This window comes from Castanea sativa, chromosome 6, assembly GCF_040712315.1.
Source record: "Castanea sativa cultivar Marrone di Chiusa Pesio chromosome 6, ASM4071231v1".
NCBI classification, from domain to species: domain Eukaryota; kingdom Viridiplantae; phylum Streptophyta; class Magnoliopsida; order Fagales; family Fagaceae; genus Castanea; species Castanea sativa.
The window spans coordinates 42,588,805-42,608,723 of NC_134018.1; the positions used below are offsets into that span (position 1 = coordinate 42,588,805).

Here is a 19,919-nt window from a genome sequence, read left to right on the forward strand (position 1 = left end):
AATTCTTTTTAAATCAATATATACATACATATATATATATATATATATATATATATATATATATATATATTATCTGTAGCCCTTAGAGCTTACTGGACGCTAAGGAAAATAAATCAATGTAATAGTTCTTTGGACAATAACCGAAATCCCATTAGATACCTCTACCCTTTCTAGCTCCATTGATGCCAATTTGCTTCAACCATTATATCTTCTTCTCGGAGCTATGTTTTAGATCCCAAATTTAATAATAAGGTAATTCTTTCTCTAAAATGTGGGTATATAATCTCTAAAAACAACCCTTTCTCTATCAGTCTCTTAATTTTTTACTTTATTACTTTGATATCTTTAATTTTACTTTGTAATTTTGGTTTGAACGCAATTGCCTTTAATTTATATGCATGCAAATTGTTTGATAAAATAGCTGAATGTTTTGCTATAGGCAACTATTAATGCAGGAGCAGCAAACTATTTTTTATGTGTTCATATTGTAAATTGTAGCAATACACAATAAATATGGTCTGTGCTAGAAGTAACGTTGTAAATTGCTTCATATAAACACTATTTTGGTTTTACTTTCTTTTCTATAGTTTTTATGGTTTGCTTAATTTGACAATTTTGTCACTAAACCAGAACAAAATAAAAAAAAAACAAGACAGGAGAATTCTATAGCTATGAAATTTATCTTAAGTGATACTCATTTTGCAACATTTTGATTGTGTATGTGTGAGTGATATTAGAATAATTCAAAACATTTAAGAATATATATATATATATATATATATATATATATATATATATATATTAATTACAAGTCAATTCTTTCAATTTTTATTTTTATTTTTATTAGTGTGACTGTTATTTATTCCAATAGTACTATAAGCATGAATTTTATAGAAAGGTATATAACAAAATCTGCCAATTGTTTGAAATACAAACTCTTTTGGCCTTTGACCGGCACTTTGCCACTTCTTTTTATCATAAATCAAACATGAACTTTCTAAATATTGTATTTGTACTTTTGCTTTCCTATAAATACTCGGTAATTAGTTTATTGTCATACGTATATTGAAGATGGATTGTGGGTTAAGAACAAGTTTTTGGACTAGGTTTTAGGATAATTATATCTAATTATATTTATTCAAATCAGAATTGCTGATACCTAAAACATCCTAAATTAACATTATAAAGTTAATATAAGGAGGCTCAACTCCATGTTTCAATGAATTCTATGAGAGAGTGTCAATGCCCTAATGAAGGACGAAGTCCTTACATCTTTCAATCGAATGTCCAAAACTACCACAAAATTGGGTCGTTACTTTTGATAATTGGAGAAAAACCCCGTTTTGCACACCTAAAGAGATTTTTTTTTTTTTTTTTTGAGAAGGCGCCAAAGAGATTGATAATGGGCTAACTGCTTTGCCTAGACATGACTCACTATATGACCTTGACACTACTATATATAGTTAAAATATTATTGAGGATGCTTGATGAGATCAATGCCTTGGTTAGAAATTTCATATGAAAAACAATAGATTCAACGAGTCTGATATGTACAACATATCCTTGCAGCTAATTGGGTTCATGATCAACTGATGGTAGGGAACAAAATATGCCTACTTGGTCTGAAGTTTCAGCTATAATTGTAGGTGATTTTTTTTTTTTTTTTTTTGAGAAGCAATTGTAGGTGATTTTAGCAATGAAAATATTCACCATTTGTGTTATAATATATGTACTACATTTTTCAAAATCATCTTACATAAAAGCTTATATAGCATTATTCGCGCATCGCGCGAGCAACTTCCTAGTTAGATATGAAAGTGAGGGCCAATTGTATCTCATTTCATTTTTATAAGAAAGTGAATTAAAGCATCATTTGAGTGAAAGTTCATTCTAGAAATAAAATGTAGGTTACGAGTTATATATAATAATTTTTATTTTCAATTTGTTTATTTTACTTTTTATATTTTATTCCAAAGTATATTTTAGCTATCTAAGTATCTATCAAATAGTCTTAATTGATCTAATTAAACTACGAGTAGGGCTAAGAGTTTAGCGGTTATTTTTCCACACATGCCCAAATTGGACCGAACAGGTGACTTTAAGTCAATTCAATTCACATAACGTGTGCAACAAGTTTTTTATTTTCTTATTAAGAACACAGTGTTGTCAGACTTGGACTAGAGATTATAGAATCCAATTGCACTGCAACACATGGCAATCCATGGCCCAATGATTACATGGTTAGATCAATATTTTATTAGTCTCTGACATGGCAAGAGGCAAGTATGCACATTTGGACTTCGGAATCGGCACAAAGAGAGAGAGAGACTGTGTGTCTGTGTTGTGTAGCAAATACTAGCAATGGCTCCGAGAAGAAAACCCAAGGCTGAGTTTCTCACCCACTGAACATTTTCTTGCGCTTCCTCATACCTTCCCGAGCTTTCACACTTTCTCACATTCACATTTTCCTTACTTTTCTGATTTCTCTCATTTTCTCACTCCTTTCAACTCTTGCCCACCTCTTCTTTTCTCTTTCCCTTCAAATGGGTTATATTCGACTCACATCAATATTCTCTCATATATCTTCCCAAGTTCAAAGCTTTTTAGAATTTTCTCCCTTGTTCATATTTTCTTTGCAAAATTTTCGCTTTCTCAAACTATTTGCTATTAAGTTTTCTTTCTCACTTGCATTTTCTCATTTGCTTGTTTCTTTGGTTCTCTTTTGCAGGTTGAACGCATGGATGGGGCCCTTGAGCATATGCGGCAGTTTGGATTTTGCGATCAAGTGGTTAGAGAAACTGTCAAAGAGCTCCTGAAAGTGGGTTTTTATTTATTTGTTTTTTGTTTTTGCTAAAGCAAGGACATTCATGGGGTTTAGTTACATTTGACATAAATAAGGTGTATTTTGCTTCAGGTTTATGGAAATGATGGGTGGTACTTCTTTGAAAGTGATTCTTACAAGGTTCTACTTGACGCCCTCCTTGAAAAACAAAAAAATGGTGAGCAAGGGGAGGTAAATATTTACTGTTCTCTGCTAATTCTTTTTAAAAAATAATTACTTTATATCCTTGAAATTTTAGTTGTAAAGTAGATATATACATGCTGGATATGTTTAGTTTAGTTCTTGTTTTCCTGAGACAAATTAGGAAAAGAAAATAATTTGTTTTTAGAATCCAGTTCCTTGGTGATTGAAGATTTCCAATTGATTGAGCCTATCACACGCGTGGCTTAACAGGGCAGCACCTAAAAAATCTAAACAACCTAAGGTTAAAAATTCAATTTTCCCCCTTCTTGGCTACCACACCTAGGGTGAGAGCTTCATTGCTGGAATGATGGAGAAACAGGAAAGAACTTGGATATCAAATGGTGCATTAGGCAATTTGTATAAGACCTTTTAGCTATAATCTGTCCATTGTGGTTTATGGGGGTATTAGGATTTAGAAATTCAATCTCCCCTTGTTTTGTGTTGACAAGTTTTAGAGTTCAAATATTTGTGAAAAAAAAACTTTATTATTGTTAATTTCCCAAATATACGAGCTGAAACTACATCCAATACATTGGAAGTTAAGTTTGTTGTTCTTTCTAGTCTTGTGCAATCGCTATTCACTAACCATAAAAAAGCATTCAGATTAACTAAAATGCAAAGAAGGAACTCTTCCTACTCCAATAATTGCTGCAAACTTGCTGTTGCTGAAATTCTTTCTATTTCCAACAGGCGCATGTTGGAAGTTCAAAATCTTTAGAAAGAGGCAACTTTGTTAATATCATCAATGTTAAAAAGAAGTACACTTCATGTCTATCATGTTTTAAGCTTTGGGACCTAGGATTAACACAATGGACCTGTCTCATTGCTTTGTAAATTTGTTGAGGTTATTAGAGTTGCTAGCAGTCTTCCTAATGAATGCTCCGGTTGACTCTTTGCATTTCTGTGTTGTATTATAACTTTAGGGTCTATTGATGATACTTTTATATAGCTTGATTTGGTGGCTGATCTATGTTGTGAACTGCTGTTTTTTATGCTCTTGAACTGAAAACATTATTCTGTTATATTAGTGCTAAGTTGCTTTGAAAGTCAAAAGAAATGGCCCTTCCCCCAAGTGCTGTTACTGTTCTCATATTATCGTATTTGTGGTACTTTTTTATTATCTCTTATGCTACTATTGTGTGTGTGTGTGTGTGTGTGGCTTGTAGTCCTGCTACTCTTGATATTAAAAGCTGGCTTGAACTTTGACCTAAAGTAATTAATTCTACAAAGAATATTCATGATGCTAATTCAGACCTTGAATCTCAATAGCAAGAACATTGTAAATGCAATTGCTTACTTTTCATGCACTCATAAGTATTAATATATTTTCTTCTGAAGGATGCATCACAAGATGATACAAGAGGCAGAGATGATATCAAGACACTACCTGCTGGGCCCTCTCCATCAAGTGTACCTATTCATCCATCCCATTCTAAGCTGGAGGCTGCAAATGCTACGATTCAAACTAATGAGGCTTTAGACTCTGCATCACAGACTATTGAAACCCCGGACGCTGCAGCATTAACTAATCATCTTGGTAATAAACTTCCAAAGCATTTCTCAGAATTTAACTGTGTTACTGATTACTAGGTACTAACAACGATAACTGCCCCCTAAACATTCTCATCTTTCAGTTAATTGAGTGAAGCCAAACTGTCTTCTCTGTAAAGTCAAGTCCCATGAATCCATTTTCAATATAACTTAGGGGTGGTCATCAACTAATGATGTAATCTTGTTTTCAATTTCCTTCCATTCAACCAAGCAAAATTGGAGATAAAAGTGCTTTAAAATCAACAAATATAATTTCTAGTGCATTGATAACGCCATAACAGATTTGCACCAAATGTCATTTATAATTTCCATGTTAATTCCATTGTATATTGTATGCTCTTGTTATGCAGATGGCAAGGAACAATCCTCACTAGAGGAAGGAGAAATAAGGGACCCCGGTGGTAGTAAACATATTGGGAACAATCTTACCTGCTCTCCTCCTGGTTTGCACACCCCACAGCGGGTGGATATTCTCCCAGCCTGTACGCGTAGACCTTGCCATGGGTGGATCAGCAGCAACGAAGAGCAGGGTCCTTTGCATGGAACAAAAGCGCCATTTCCAAAAGACATAGCAAGGTTTCTTCTTCGAATGGATGGGCGAAGAAAGCGCAAGACCAGGTGGGATGTTAGGCCTGAAGATATGTAATGTAGCTGCCTCTTTTGTACTCCATGGACTAGGTTTTTGTAGAACCAGAAAACTTGGCTGCACTTGTGAATCCTGTAACTTGACTAGCTTTTTTAGAATAGAGTTTAGATTTAGCTAGCGTTTTCTTGAATCGTGACAACCTATGTATATATATCTCCACTAAAGTTATTAGAGTATCATTGCGTTTGGCATTGGCTGAAAAATGCAGTTTTTTTTTTTTTTTTTTTACTCTTTAGCTTATTTTTGCTATTATTTATGCGTTTTATTTGTGAGTTCTACTGTATTATTTCAACTAGTTTTTAATTTTTTTTTACAGTACTTTCACAAAAAGTTTTTAGTTTTAATTAGATAAGTTGTTTCTAAACGGACACTAACTATAACTAATTGATATGAAATCAAAGCAATTCACGGGACAGAGGAGAGAAAATTATCCATATTTGAAGTGTCTGTTTAAGAACAATTTATTTAACCGAAATTGAATTTTTTTTTTGGGTAAACTACATATTTAGTCCCTAACCTTTACACTATATTTCAATTTGGTCCTTAACCTTTTAATTGTGTCAATTTGGTCCCTAACCTTTTAATGTTATGTCAATTTAGTCCTTGCCATTATATATTAGATGAAAATTGCTTATATGAGAAATGGTCAAAATAAAATTTTAGTTTATTATCATATAAACGGAAACTAATTTTTTAATTTGGCCATTAGATACGTCATCAATTTTCATCCAAAAGATAACTATAAGGACTAAATTGACACAGTACTAAAAAGTTAGGGACTAAATTGACACAATTGAAAGGCTGGGATCAAATTGAAATATGGTGTATAGTATAAGGACCAAATACGTAGTTTACCCTTTTTTTTTTTTTTTTTTTTGGTAAGCTGAAATAGTACCGAGACTTAAGAATATTTTTTGTAATAGGATGCATAAATAATAATAAAATAAACTAAATAGAAAAAAAAGAAAAAAGAAAAAAAAAAGAAGGCTTTTTATAACTGGTAGCCTCGGTTTCTATCGTTACAAAAACAATTTTCACAGCGATATTTGGCGTCTTTTAACAACTTGAATGCCGTCACGAAAAGTGAACTGGCTTGATGTAGAAACAGCCACGTGGACTAAAATATATACCGCCAGGATATCCACTCGATGTACACGTGTCCATTTATAATTCGTTAACCGACGGCTCTCCTTTCTACAATGTCCAAAACGAAAATATCATTACGCGGGCAACGAACAAAAAACAAAATAATATCAGATAATTCAGTTTGCCTCTCTCTTTAGCTATATAGCTCTCTCTCAATCTCACTGGATAAGCTTTTGGCTCTGAATTCTTCAATTTTTTTAAACCCTAATAATTAAAATCTCTCTTTCTTTTCTATGGCGCTAGGGTTTCAATTGGATTAAAAAGCCCTCTCTACGTTACGCTCCGAGAGAAAAATAAATTTAAAAAATGAATTTTCCGGCAACTTTTCGCGGGAATTTCGTCCCCATATCGCAGTGCAGCTCTTGTTGTGATTTCCGTTTTCGGCCCTATTTTGCTTGCTCAACTGGTTCTCGGCGAAAACGGTGTCGTTTCAGTACCTTGAAGTCGTACCAGGTTTCGAGGTAACTGTTTTGAATGGTATAGTGATTTATATAAAGGTTATCAAATTTAATTCACATTTTATTTTATTTTTAAAATTTTGATTAATTTTTGTTATCAATATGTTAGATTAAGACTTTGTGGGAAGCGAGAGATTGCGTGTAGAGTGACTGATTCTGATACACAGACTGACCCAGATAGCAATGACGATAAGGTACAAATTTTTAATATATTTATGATAGGTTTGGTTTGAAATTTACCATATTGATGTACCATAATATGAGTAAAACTTAGGCACAGTTAATTAGGCGTGCAGTAACTTATGGCTGTATTAACCAATGTTGAAAAACAAATGTATTTTTTACAATGACAATTAAATTTAACCATGTGGTTTGTTGGTTGACACAACCATATTGTTGAATTCAATTGGGTAATCTAAGGAACTGTACTTAAGTTTTATTTTTATGCATATTGATTTTTCCCATTAAGTTAGGCCACTTCTGGTTGCAATAAGTTTAGATTTGAATTTGCCTTCCGTTTATTTGGGATTGGAAAACTGTGCTTTTATTGTGGAATTGGAACTTGGTGTTATTAAGGCCTATGGTGAATGAAGCAATTTAATTGCTAATTTGGAATTTTAGTCCACACAATCAACTAGAGCTTGAGTTTAAAATTGTTTGACTTGATTTTGTTTTACGCAGCAGGTGAAAGCATAACCGGTCTTTTAGAACACTTGGTGCATTTCCTAGAGGGGACTCTAATTATGACTGCTCATATTAAATCCAATTATGGTTACATAGAATGATGCTCTTTTGTTTTCAGAGTTTTTGTTTGTAACTCTTTTTATTTTTTTTAAGTTTCCAAATTGTGATGTTCAATGCATTATGTAAGGATTTAATGATGAATTTGTTTAGAAAGTGATATAGAATTCATGACTAGACATTCATCTTGTCTAGAACGCACATACACTTCCTCGTAAAATTTATGCTCTTACATAATTTCTGTTCTTGGTTCAATAAAACAGAAGTGTTCTTTTCAACATTGTCATACCCTTTATGGATTTTGATATTATCTGGTTATTTCTAGGAAAAAGAATTACAGAAAGATGGAGAAAAGTCACCTTCCACTTCTTCCTTTGTGCAAAATGACCCCCAACTTGATTCTCAGCCTATTAATGGGGAAAAAATAAACAATAGTGATGAGGAAAATCAAGCTCAAGGTGGTGTACAGGTATTTTTCCCTAATATATAGAATCACTACTTCACCCTTGGAATAGTCTAATTGTTATATTTACTTCTTGATCAGAATATGATTGCATTCCCAAGCAATTAGGTGTCACTTTCATATTATGCGTATTTTCCTTTTCAAATTCTGCTTTTTAAAAGGGGAAATGGCCCCTGGCCACTTTGTATACAAAAAAAAGGAAGAAGAAAAGACTCCTATATGAAAATTAGCCCTTTAACTTGCATTCATGACTTATGTACTTTGGCATAAATCTATCTCCTCAAGGGTTCATGTAAGACCTGCAATTTGGACATGGGTTTAGCATTTAAATCCCACTATGAAACTTCCATCTTTAGGCTGATTATAAAGTTTAATTCCCAAATAGAAGGTAGCGTATTTAGGATTGGTTCTCATTGTAGGATTTTCTTTGTTGTCAGAAAGTTGTTCTAGTGAGCATGGCATTCTGAGCCTTACTGTCTTAAGATTTTGTATGAAACAGGATGTTGATAGTGTAGAAATTGCTAGTGGATCTCCTCTGCCAGGTGTGAAGGTGATTGTGATGAGCACCGTAATATTTCCTGCTAAAGAAAATATTTCTGTTATTTATCTCTCCTTTTTGACATTTTGTTAGTAAACAATTTCTGAACAGCCACAGCAACTGGATGAATCAATCAGGATTTCAAAGGAAACAATTGAAATTCTTAAGAATCAAATATTTGGCTTTGATACTTTCTTCGTCACAAGCCAGGATCCATATGAGGTGAGATATTTACCTAGCTAGCTTTGAATTCCATCCCCACTTCCTCCCATAATGGCAGGTTGTCAACTTCCATTTGAAGGGAAGTTAAAAAAAATACAAGTTGCAATATCTATTAGGAACTTCACTTGATTCCGGTTCATATCAATGTTTTATTAGGGGTTAGAAATTCTTTTTGGAATTATGTACCTCTCTCAAGTAACTTTGAGAGGTATCAAAGGATTATGCTACAATAGATGATATTGATAACCATTGGAAGTCGTGTTGTACTCTTTCTAGTCCAGTAATCCTACATCTCTCTCTTGTTATATCTGGCTTAGTTTTTTTTTTTTTTGGATAAGTAATAAGATTATATAAATCAGGAAAATTGAGTCTCCCAAGTATTGTTTTTTTTTTTTTATAGGTAAAATCTATTAGTATCTTCATCATAAGCATGTTGAGATTATTGTGTTACTTTTGCTAGGGTGGAGTCTTGTTTAAAGGAAACCTGCGAGGACAGGCTGCAAAAAGTTATGAAAAGATAAGACAGAGAATGCAGGTACTTGTAACCCCCACCCCCCCCCCCCCCTCCCTTCTTTTGTTTACATTTATGAAGGTTCTTGTTGATTCTTTATTCAACTCAATCTCTACACCATCTATTTTAGGATAAATTTGGGGATCTATATAAGCTTTTTTTTCTCATCAATCCTGAGGATGATAAACCAGTTGCAGTTGTTGTTCCAAGAATGACCTTGCAACCAGAGACAACTGGTAGTTATTCAGCTCCTGCATTGAAGTTACTTTTATTTTTCTTTTAAATTTATTTATTAGAATTTCCATCACGTGCTGTAGGGCTGAATGACTAACAGACAGCCTATGATTTTTGTACTATAATGGACTTGGTAATATGTTGCAGCTGTCCCAGAGTGGTTTGCTGCTGGGGCCTTTGGATTGGTCACAGTGTTTACCTTACTTCTTCGAAATGTGCCTGCATTGCAGTCCAACTTACTGTACGCAATCCCTTTTTGTATGTTTTATATGATATTCTTAGGTAAATGCAAAGCATGGTTTGTTTTTAACCCTCAAATCAATATTACTTTCTTGTTCATTTTTCCATTTTAGATAGTGAACTTTTCAAATTTTATTAAATGCTCGTCATATTTTATATATAGATCTTTTTTTTTGTGAAGTAAACAAATTTATTCAAGGCCGGTACTTCCAAGATGATATTGCTATGCAATTATGTGATTCCTTTAAGCTGAGCTTAATTTTAGTCTGTGAGGATGATGACTTCATCCGATATTTGTCTTTTGCTTTGTTGCTCTTTTGCAAGGACATTTCCACTTTGTCATTGTTGTTCTTTTTGTTAAACCTTTGTTTTATTTAATTGGAGAGTTTCAGTTGATTATCTACTTGATATTTTCAACTGTGAACTCTGATTGGCTGTTTTGTAATCCTTATATTGATGTAAGTCTACATTAGCTGTATATTTATTTTTTTCTGACTATGAAGGTTATGATATTAATTTCTCAGATCAACTATTGACAATCTCGACTTGTTAAAGGATGGGCTACCTGGTGCCTTAGTAACTGCACTTGTCCTGGGGGTACATGAAGTCAGCCACATTTTAGTTGCAAATAGTACTGGAATTAAGCTTGGGGTGCCCTACTTTGTTCCTAGTTGGCAGGTGATATATATGATTGTCCCGTATTAATTCTTTCCTATAAAAAAATATTTTATAATTATTTTTTTTTTATTTTTTTTGCATTTAAGTTGGTGGATCTTTGTTTCCATCTCTTAGGTGAAGTTTTCAAGTCTGCACAAATCCGGATCTTTATCCCATTTCTCCTGTCATACATATCACTAGAAGCCAGTAGTTAAGCTGCATTTTGATTCAACTTGAGTGGAGAATGACTTCTAACTGCTGCTAGATTGGCTTTAAATAATCTAATTAGGAAACTAACTTCTGGAACTGTAATCTTCTATACCCAGCAAAATATAATTGCACCATCTGAATTTATTTTTTATTAAGTCTAGTTACAAGTTGTAAGAAATGCTGAAGAAAGTTTAAACAATGGATAATGGATGTGATTTAACTTAAGGTGTAGTTAGAATGAGTATATTAGTTCTTCACTTCTTCTGACTTTTCTGCTACCTGTTTTGATATGGAATTACTTTAACCATCATGCCCAAAGAGAGATTTGTACAGCAAACTGGTCTCATTATTACCGGTCAGATTGCAACTGTTTTGGCTGTTAAGTGTTAAGCCATGCTTTCTTCTGTAAAGTGGGCTTTTTTTTTTTGGTGAGTAAATTGTGTATTGAAAATCTAACGAGTTGTTTTGGTGGCAGATAGGCTCATTTGGTGCTATTACAAGGATTGTAAATATTGTATCTAAGCGTGAAGATCTTCTGAAGGTTGCAATAGCAGGACCTTTAGCTGGGTTTTCGTTAGGTCTTGTTCTTTTGCTTTTAGGGTTCATCTTACCACCAACAGATGGTCTTGGTGTTGTTATTGATGCTTCTGTGTTTCATGAATCGCTTCTTGCCGGTGGCATTGGTAAGCTCTTCGAAAATATGTTGCATGCAGGGACTGAGAGATGTAAAGACATATTAAATCATGGGTTGGAGGAGCATCTCAATTTTTTTTTACTTTTTTTTTTAATTCCGGAATATGCCAGCAATCATATTTATTTTTCAAGTCTTGTGCATTCTATATTTCAGCAATCATGTTATTTTTCATTAATTTGGAGATACATTGTTGTATACTTAAGTTGACTCTTGCTTCTTTTATAGCAAAGCTGCTTCTTGGCAACGTGCTCAAGGATGGCACTCCCATATCTGTTAATCCTCTCGTGATATGGGCATGGGCTGGACTCCTTATTAATGCCATCAACAGCATCCCTGCAGGAGAGCTTGATGGGGGGAGAATCTCTTTCGCCATATGGGGAAGAAAGGTATGCAATTTGAAGTTGAATATATTACTGGAAATTCATTTTTACATGGCTAATAAGCTGGCTAAGACCCTTGAAACACCTAAGCTACTATGAAACTTCAAATTATAGAGAGTGAAAAATTGCTAAACTGATTAAAAATAAAAACATTTGCCAGGCTTCATCTCGCTTCACAGCTGCCTCAATTGTGCTGCTTGGATTATCATCACTCTTTAACGATGTGGCATTTTATTGGGTTGTTCTGATATTCTTCTTACAGAGGGGGCCAATTGCTCCACTTTCTGAGGAAGTAACTGATCCTGATGGAAAGTATGTTGCCCTTGGAGTACTAGTTTTGTTTTTAGGTTTGTTGGTATGCTTACCATACCCATTTCCCTTTACAGATGAAGTAATTACAAGTTTCTAGTAACACTTCCTTATATAATTTAAAAGATCTTATAGAATTAAAGAAACCATTTTTGTAGGATTTGTCTTAGAAAATTAAATGTATTGGTTTGACAGAAATAATATTTCATAAAGACGTCTCCATGCTTTCTTAATTTCATCATTAATGAAAAAAAAAATGTCTCTCAGGATTTTTTCTTGTGTCTATAAGCCATTTTGGATATTATGGTGGAAACATTGGTTCTTGAAGATTCTTTTTGCTTTTTATTTCCCCCCATTATTGTTACCCTTTTTTTTGGGTCAATAACGAAAAATTTATTAAGAAAAGGCAAAAGAGGAACATGCTCGTCAGAATCAACAAGGGACCAAAGTGGGATAGAGGTGATGGATTGGGGTCCAAGTCTGTCAAAAGGATGTCCAACGGGCCAAATTATGGGCCAAACAATTGTTAGCTCTAGGAAAAAAAGAAAAAAAAGAAAAGAAAAAGAAAGATCAAGCAGGAAAATAACAAATAGGGGTTTATCATGAGAATCTCTACAGATAGAGGCTAGGAAAGATCTTGTGTCAGTAACAAGCATCAAAATTGAACTGGGACCAGCCTATGGGAGGAGACAAGGTAGGAGGCTGCTTTGGATAGTAGTAGAGGCCCGGGCTTCTACGACCAGCTTTAGGCCGTTTGGTAATGTTGTTTTAATAATGTTGTTTGTATTATTTAGATATATGTGTGGGTAAAAAAATGTGCAAAAATACGTGTAATGTTATTTAAACACTGAAAATTGTTATTTAAACAACGGTAGCAAATGAGCCCTTATTGATCCCAATGGTAAACAAGTATCTACAAAATTTTAGTGTCATTTGGGAATAGTTTATTTAATTTTTTGCGAAAAATGTGCTAAAATATACAGTACTTTTGAAAAAGCGAAAAAAAAAAAAAAGTGAGGTTGAGCATTAGTATTGAAGCTTGTAAATGGTATATGTTAGAAGATTTTAGCATCAAAACCATAAAAGTATGCAAAAGTGTGCATTCGGTATTGTAATTGTAAAAAAATTTACAATTGTGCTATGGTAGCATCTTATATATATGATACTACTGTAGCACAATGGTATTCTTAAAAAGCATTTTTTAATTGTCTCTCTTCTACTTTTTATTAATGATTCCAACAAAAAATAGAATTTTTTAAAGAAACTGGATGTGATTAGTTAGTTGTACATAAAAGCTAAAAGTTGAGCCTACAAGGTAACTTTTTGTTTATTTTATGTTTTGTTTGGAGGTTTCACAATACACTTTATCTCACTTTTATTTCAAATAATTCAATTTTTAGCTTCATTTCAAATAATTAAACTTTCAATTTTTTTTGTCTCACATTATACAAATAAGCTACAAAAAATAAGCAATTTTCAAACGGATACGAAATTGTAAAAACATCACTTTTTGTTTAATTTTTGAAGAGGCATAGTGGCTTAAGACACATCATGAGGGGAAAAGGAGTTTGTTGTGGATTGTGTTCTACGCTACTAGGAGCAGTAGTTTCTCCAATCAAATAAAGGTGGAGAATTCTACTAATTAAATTCATGACATATTTATATGAGAGGAGAGAGCATTGCTTGTTTTGAGAATACGGTTGTAAATGTGTTGTAAAAATTTTGTAAACATAACATCTCTCATTTTTTATTAATAATATTTTCTTCACAAGCAAGAAGAAAATATTAGGCTAAAATGCAAAACTGACCCTTTAAGTTTCAGTTTTTGTCATTTCAATCCTTTAAGTTTCAATTTTGTCATTACAGTCCTCTAAGTTTCAAATTTTGTCGATTCAGTCCTTCATTACCCTTCAGTTAAGTCTTGTCGTTAACTAAACCAAAACGACGTTGTTTTGGTTTTTTTTTTTTTTTTTTTAACTTCTTAATTTTACTAAAATACTTTAATTACAAAAAAAATTAATCTAATGGGAACGACGTCGTTCCCCTGCCTCTGAAAACCAAAAACATCACCGATACCCTATCTCAAACAACTCGACTAGCTAAGAAATTTTGGGGGAGAAAGAAAGAGCGGAAAGAGAGAAATATATATGTTAAGAAATTAACATATATATGACGACGACAACGACGATCAAGACGACAAAGGAGCTGAAGATGAATCCATGTCGTCCTCCGCTATCGCCTCAGACATTCACAGAGCTTCCACGTTCCCCGTAGACTTAATCCAGAGATCGAAAAGGACAACGCCAGTAGAACCCATCGCATCGTCCTCACTAGCCGCATATTCTGGTACTCTCAATTGTATCCGAATTAATTGAACCTTAATAATAATAATAATAATAATAATAATAATAATAATAATAATAAATTTTACGTAATTGCCAAATTCCAATTGAAAATTAAATATTCTTCTTAAATAAATAATAAAAACCTAAACGGCGAAATTTAAAATTAAAAAAAAAAGTACCAGAGCTATGAAGGAGATGATGCCAAAGAGAGCGGTGAGGATGTGATAAATATGATCTTGCCAGAGAGGAGAATCGTCGATTTGGTCCCACCAATTCTAAGCGTTTTTGAGTTCGTACACTGCTACCATCACTGCTGTTGGTGCGCTTATTACACTACCGCTACGACCCATCACCGTCGTTGATAATATGATGATTTACAACGCCTTTGTATTGAGCAACTTTATCTCTTCCACCGAATCGTCCATCCCCACGCTCTTCTCTCTCAATCTAGATTTCACAGTCTCTCTCTCTTCCCCTTTTTCTCTCCCCCCAAATTTCTTAGCTAGTCGGATTGTTAGGGATAGCTGGATAGGGTATGTGATGTTTTTGATTTTCAGAGGCAGGGGAACGTCGTCGTTCCCTTTAGATTTTTTTTTTTTTTTGTAAGTATAGTATTTTAGTAAAATTAAGAAATTAAAAAAAAAAGAAGAAGCAAAACCCCGTTGTTTTGGTTTAATTAACGGCAGAACTTAACTGAAGGGCAACAAATGACTGAATTAACAAAATTTGAAACTTAAAGGACTGAAATGACAAAACTGAAACTTAAAAGACTAAAATGATAAACGCTGAAACTCAAAGGGTCAGTTTTGCATTTTAATACTATATTTGATTTTGATTGAAATTGCCAGTTGTGGTTGTTGGAGTCCTGCGTCCTCCACTGTTTATCTAACTTAAAAAATAAAAAAGCACGTTGTGGTCCTTGTCTAAAGAATAGTCATCCAGTTCTATCAAATGTCTCCGATATGATGCAAACATAATGGTTCACGAAGAAAGTTAAGAAAATGACATTTTTTGTGTGAGAATAGAATAAAGACCGAAGTGGGCGAAATCAAATGCATTGATCTCTTGTGCCAATGGTCCATAAGATCGATATCGAAGTTAGGTTTCACGTTCTAGAGAAGATATTTTTGTATATATAAGATACACGTTGGCAATGTGAAGATCATGTAAAAGATGCATGTTGGCAATGTGCACTAAGAACTGACGAGGTCTTGTAAAATCAATTTTCTTAGACTGAGCTTCATTGCCTTCTCATCACCCAGCCCTTAATCACGTGGTATGTGTGACACTCGTCTATTTGTGTGTTTTTCGTTTTTGCCTCATCTAGTGTGTTTTGGATTTCGTAAAATAGTATAATAGAATGGATTATATAGATCATAAAGCGACTGAATGGAATTGAATGTGATGCATCTTTTTTTTTTCTTTTTTTTTTTTCTTTTTTTTTTTCTGGTGTGTTTTATAGTTTGGGATAAGATTTTCTCCCATTTAAATCCTCAAATTCCTTCTAATTTTTTAGTCTGATGTGAATCACATGACATTTATCTGATTTTGTATAGTTTATGTGGATTTTTTAAATACTACTTGTCTTATATCTGGGTTAAAATATTTCTACTAAACATCAATCACCCTAGATGAAAAGGAATTTACACTACACATAGTTTTATATTAAAAAAACTCTAAGAGAACAAATTTATGATAATCCACCTGAAAAGATCAAATTTATATGGTACAAACTGAAATTTTTGGGAAAAAAAAACAGAACAAAAAAGGATAAAAAGGAAACTCAAAACTCCATATTGGTGATGATGATTGATGAAACCATGGAACCTGGAGTTGCAAGTGAGCTTATTTGAAAAGGATCATAAATTATTATCATAATGGGTTACTTAACTTTATCACAAGTATTATAGTCAAGAACTTTGTTGCTTAACTAGCATTTCTTCCAATTGACATATCCAGATTCAAGTCTTCCCTTCTCCAACAATTAAGTTATCCAAAAAAAAAAAAAAAAATTTAAAGTTTAGGGGAGCCGTATTCCTCGTTTACATGTGGATGTGGCTCTTCACCATCCATATATGATACATCCTTAAAGGCTGGACCTAATCCAAGCATATATCGGAGTACAAGATAGGTGCTATTGTGCCTAAAAAAACAAAAAAAGATGGTCCTGGCATTCTTGTCTAATTGGGTGTTTCTTTATCGATCGACCTTTTCTCTTTTGAGGCCCTTGGCCTTTTTTGATAGTGATCTGGTAGAAAAGAACTAATAACTACAACTTCTATTAAAAAAATAATATAATTATATATTTTGAAAATTTAATTGTTAGATATTATATTTTTTATTTTCTTAACACGCATGTTAAATTTCGTGTCAATTGAATGTTATTTACTATGACATAGCTATCGATTTTTTTTTTTAAAATTTTTTTTAGAGAGTTTCAACCTATGATGTCTGCTGTTGATGATATCTCTTTATCATCAGATCAAGACACCAATCAGTTTTTTGTGTAGTCGGAGATTGAACCCCAGATTTTTTATACAATGACTTTAACCCAATTTTTTAAATTGAAACTCACTTTTTTTAAATGATATGCATGAGGGTTGTAAAAAGAAAATGTTATTTAATAGTATTTTTTTTCAAAATTTATGTACCATAAAAAGATATTATATAGAGTTATAACCATTGGTTAAAAAAATCTTAGTTGTAAAATAACAAGGAAGGATTTTTTTTTAAATTTTTTTTAAAGTCTTGAATAACAGTCTATCAAATGAGGAATTCCTAAAAAAAAAAAAAAAACTGTAAAATAACAAATAAGGTTCAAAAAAAAAATTGAATTCTTGAATAACATAATAACATATGAGGAATTAAACACGAAACTACGAACAAAACCCTCAGAAAAAATGGCACGTGAAAGTATCGGATGATTCGCCTAATTCATGTTTTTCACATATGCGCCTAATTCATGTTTTTCACGCTAGTCTTTAACGTTTTATAAAAAAGGTCCTAAATCGTGTTCTGCAAAAGCGTAATTCAAAGTTTGACCCTACGTGTTTGTCGCTAAAAGTTTTTATTATATATATATAGAAATAAGAAGTGAGAGTGTGAGACTGAAAGAGGGCGTTTTTTTATTTTTATTTTTTATAATTTGATTGTTAGGAAGAATAATTTAAACACTCAACGTCTCCATTGAAAACATGCAAATTTATTACAAGAGGATCTCAGCAGAGCAGAACAAGTATGAGGTTTTGATGCTCTTGTCCAATGAAAATGAGCATCATATATGAGTATGACTAGTGAGTATTCTTGTCTAATGTGGGTCTTTCCTTTTTGACTTGAAAGAAGCTTAAGTCCGCTTTCAAAGACGTATTTGTTGAAAGATGACTGAATTGGACAAATCTCATTGATTGAGACATTTATAATAATAGTGTAATTTTTTTTTTGGTTGAGAAGGAAATAGAGAGTGTAAGTTAACTACTATATTAAAGAGATGAACTTCCTTGAACAATATATATATATATATATATATATATATAATTAGTGAGGGAGTAACCTTTGTGACTAGATTTATAGATATATTGTTTAAGATTTTTTCAATTTCAACTTTGAGATACCAAAAGTATCAATTAACCATATTTAAATAGATTCTTAAATCACGAGAGGGATATAGGAATGTAAAAAGGGAAAGAGAGGGATGAGCTTTCTTTCGCTTTTGGCATAGCGGCCCCAGTAAGTTTAAATAATTCAAACAATTATTGATATATTTATTGTAATTTTTTTGAGAAAGTTTCAACTTACATCGTCTAGGGATTGCAATGGGGTGAGGCGGGGCTGAAGGATGGGATCTTCGTCCCCGTCTTGCATGGTTTTGTCTTGCTCCATTCCTGCCCTGCTCCGCATGACGGGGAAAACTTTCTCACCCCATTCCCACCCTTTGGAGCCCCGTGAAGCCCCGCCCCACCCCGTAAAACTCTACTTTTTGTTAATTTTCCCTATAATTAGTACCATTTTTTTAATGAAACCTATTTCATTAATAAAAATATACTTGAAATTACAACTAAATTTATCCCATCAAATCAAATCAATTTTTTTAAAAAAAAATTAAATGATATATCCAAGCGTTTAACAAGACAATCATCCAAAAAAAAAAAACTTATAGTATAATACATAACAAAATAAAGGCAGAGAACCACATTGGGTAGAATAAAATAAGCTAATATTGATATGTTATTTAAATAGTAGAGTTTTAGGGTATGAAAAATTTACAATTATAATCCTTAGCAACTCGGACGGGGCGAAGTGGGTCTAAAAAGTTTAAACCCATCCCCACCCCGCCCCGTGATACGGGGCTAAAATTTTGTCCCATCACCGCCCCATCATCTTTGCAGGGTGGGGAAAACCCGTGCGGGGCGAAGCGGGGGAGGGGCGAGTTAAGCGAGGCGGGAAAAAATTGTCATCCCTAATATCGTCTACTTCTAATTATAGTTTTTTATTATTAGATCAAAACATCAATCAATATATTTGTTGTAATTTAGTACTACATAAAATACTAATGTCATGAAAAACTTTGAAAAGTTTTAATTGGATCAATTTTGCGTATTGTTGATATCTAAATGGCTTATATATATGCTATTTTCTTACGAAAATCAATTTTTATATATGGTTGATCATGCATGATTAACAAGAATCTAATGGGAAGGAGCCTGTAAATAATGCATTCTTGAACCACACACTATATTTTGAGAGGATATAGGATTTTTATATCATAAATTTAGATTATAAAGAAACAATGTCCACAACATTTTTGTCCAAATTTTAGGTGGGACACACACCTATATGCTATAAGGAAAAAACTTATGGTCCATTTAGATTGAGGGAGGGGGAGGAGGAGTAGAGAAGAGTAGATTTAGCACAAAATTAGTTATTTTTAGCTAACTCTACTCTACTTCCCTCTATTCCCCCTCCTTCCCCCCTCAATCCAAACATGTCATTAGTCCCGGAATACTGATCGAAGACTACCTATGAATTACCCATGCTATAAGACATCTTTTTAATTGTGCCCATATGCTAAAGTGGTCGGTAAAAAAGTTGTGTCATTTGTTGTGGCTTAGATTTTTTTGATTTTACAACACGAATCTTGCTGAACCTGACACCAGTGAAAAAAAAAAAAGGAAAAAGAAAATACTAAAGCTATTATAAACTAATTACAAATTCTTAATACAATACTGTGGCGTTTGGTACGGGGGAATCCACATTACTTCTGGCATCCAGATTCCTAGGAATGTGATTCTTAGGAATCACATTCCTAGGAATGTATTTATTCCTATGTTTGGTTTCATTTAGAGATTCCTAGGAATGTGAGATGATAATGTTTGGTGTATTCCCAAGAATCTTAAATGAATTATTTATTTTTTCCATTTTGTCCTTAGATTTGAATGTGAACTACTAAGTCCTTTAAAAAAAACTTCCTTTAAATAAATAATGAAAAATATATATAAACTATTAAAAATATCTTCCTCTAAATAGATAGATAAAAAAAATATTTTAGAATT

General features: G+C 33.0%; 2 protein-coding genes across 2 annotated transcripts; both read left to right on the forward strand.

The window, feature by feature from the left end:
* The first annotated feature begins 2,294 nt into the window (after nt 1-2,294).
* LOC142641213 (uncharacterized) lies at nt 2,295-5,425 on the forward strand. Its single transcript, XM_075815616.1, has 5 exons — nt 2,295-2,385; nt 2,729-2,818; nt 2,915-3,013; nt 4,364-4,562; nt 4,927-5,425. Exons 1-5 carry the CDS (start codon nt 2,362-2,364, stop codon nt 5,220-5,222), a joined length of 708 nt encoding a protein of 235 aa, XP_075671731.1. The 5' UTR covers nt 2,295-2,361; the 3' UTR covers nt 5,223-5,425.
* A 1,027-nt stretch (nt 5,426-6,452) lies between these two features.
* Nucleotides 6,453-12,291, forward strand: LOC142641551 (putative zinc metalloprotease EGY2, chloroplastic). Its single transcript, XM_075816000.1, has 12 exons — nt 6,453-6,829; nt 6,936-7,020; nt 7,893-8,036; nt 8,530-8,580; nt 8,680-8,790; nt 9,251-9,325; nt 9,432-9,537; nt 9,683-9,776; nt 10,300-10,453; nt 11,118-11,325; nt 11,562-11,722; nt 11,877-12,291. Exons 1-12 carry the CDS (start codon nt 6,675-6,677, stop codon nt 12,123-12,125), a joined length of 1,593 nt encoding a protein of 530 aa, XP_075672115.1. The 5' UTR covers nt 6,453-6,674; the 3' UTR covers nt 12,126-12,291.
* Nucleotides 12,292-19,919: the final 7,628 nt, after the last annotated feature.

What these genes read in the sequence shown, in the direction of transcription:
- LOC142641213 (XM_075815616.1), top strand. Translation starts at nt 2,362, where the DNA reads ATGGCTCCGAGAAGAAAACCCAAG. An exon ending in CTCCGAGAAGAAAACCCAAG is followed by an intron (nt 2,386 to 2,728) that starts GCTGAGTTTCTC and finishes TCTCTTTTGCAG; the next exon opens with GTTGAACGCATGGATGGGGC. An exon ending in AGCATTAACTAATCATCTTG is followed by an intron (nt 4,563 to 4,926) that starts GTAATAAACTTC and finishes CTTGTTATGCAG; the next exon opens with ATGGCAAGGAACAATCCTCA.
- LOC142641551 (XM_075816000.1), top strand. Translation starts at nt 6,675, where the DNA reads ATGAATTTTCCGGCAACTTTTCGCGGGAATTTCGTCCCCATATCGCAG. An exon ending in AAGTCGTACCAGGTTTCGAG is followed by an intron (nt 6,830 to 6,935) that starts GTAACTGTTTTG and finishes TCAATATGTTAG; the next exon opens with ATTAAGACTTTGTGGGAAGC. An exon ending in TCGCCATATGGGGAAGAAAG is followed by an intron (nt 11,723 to 11,876) that starts GTATGCAATTTG and finishes AACATTTGCCAG; the next exon opens with GCTTCATCTCGCTTCACAGC.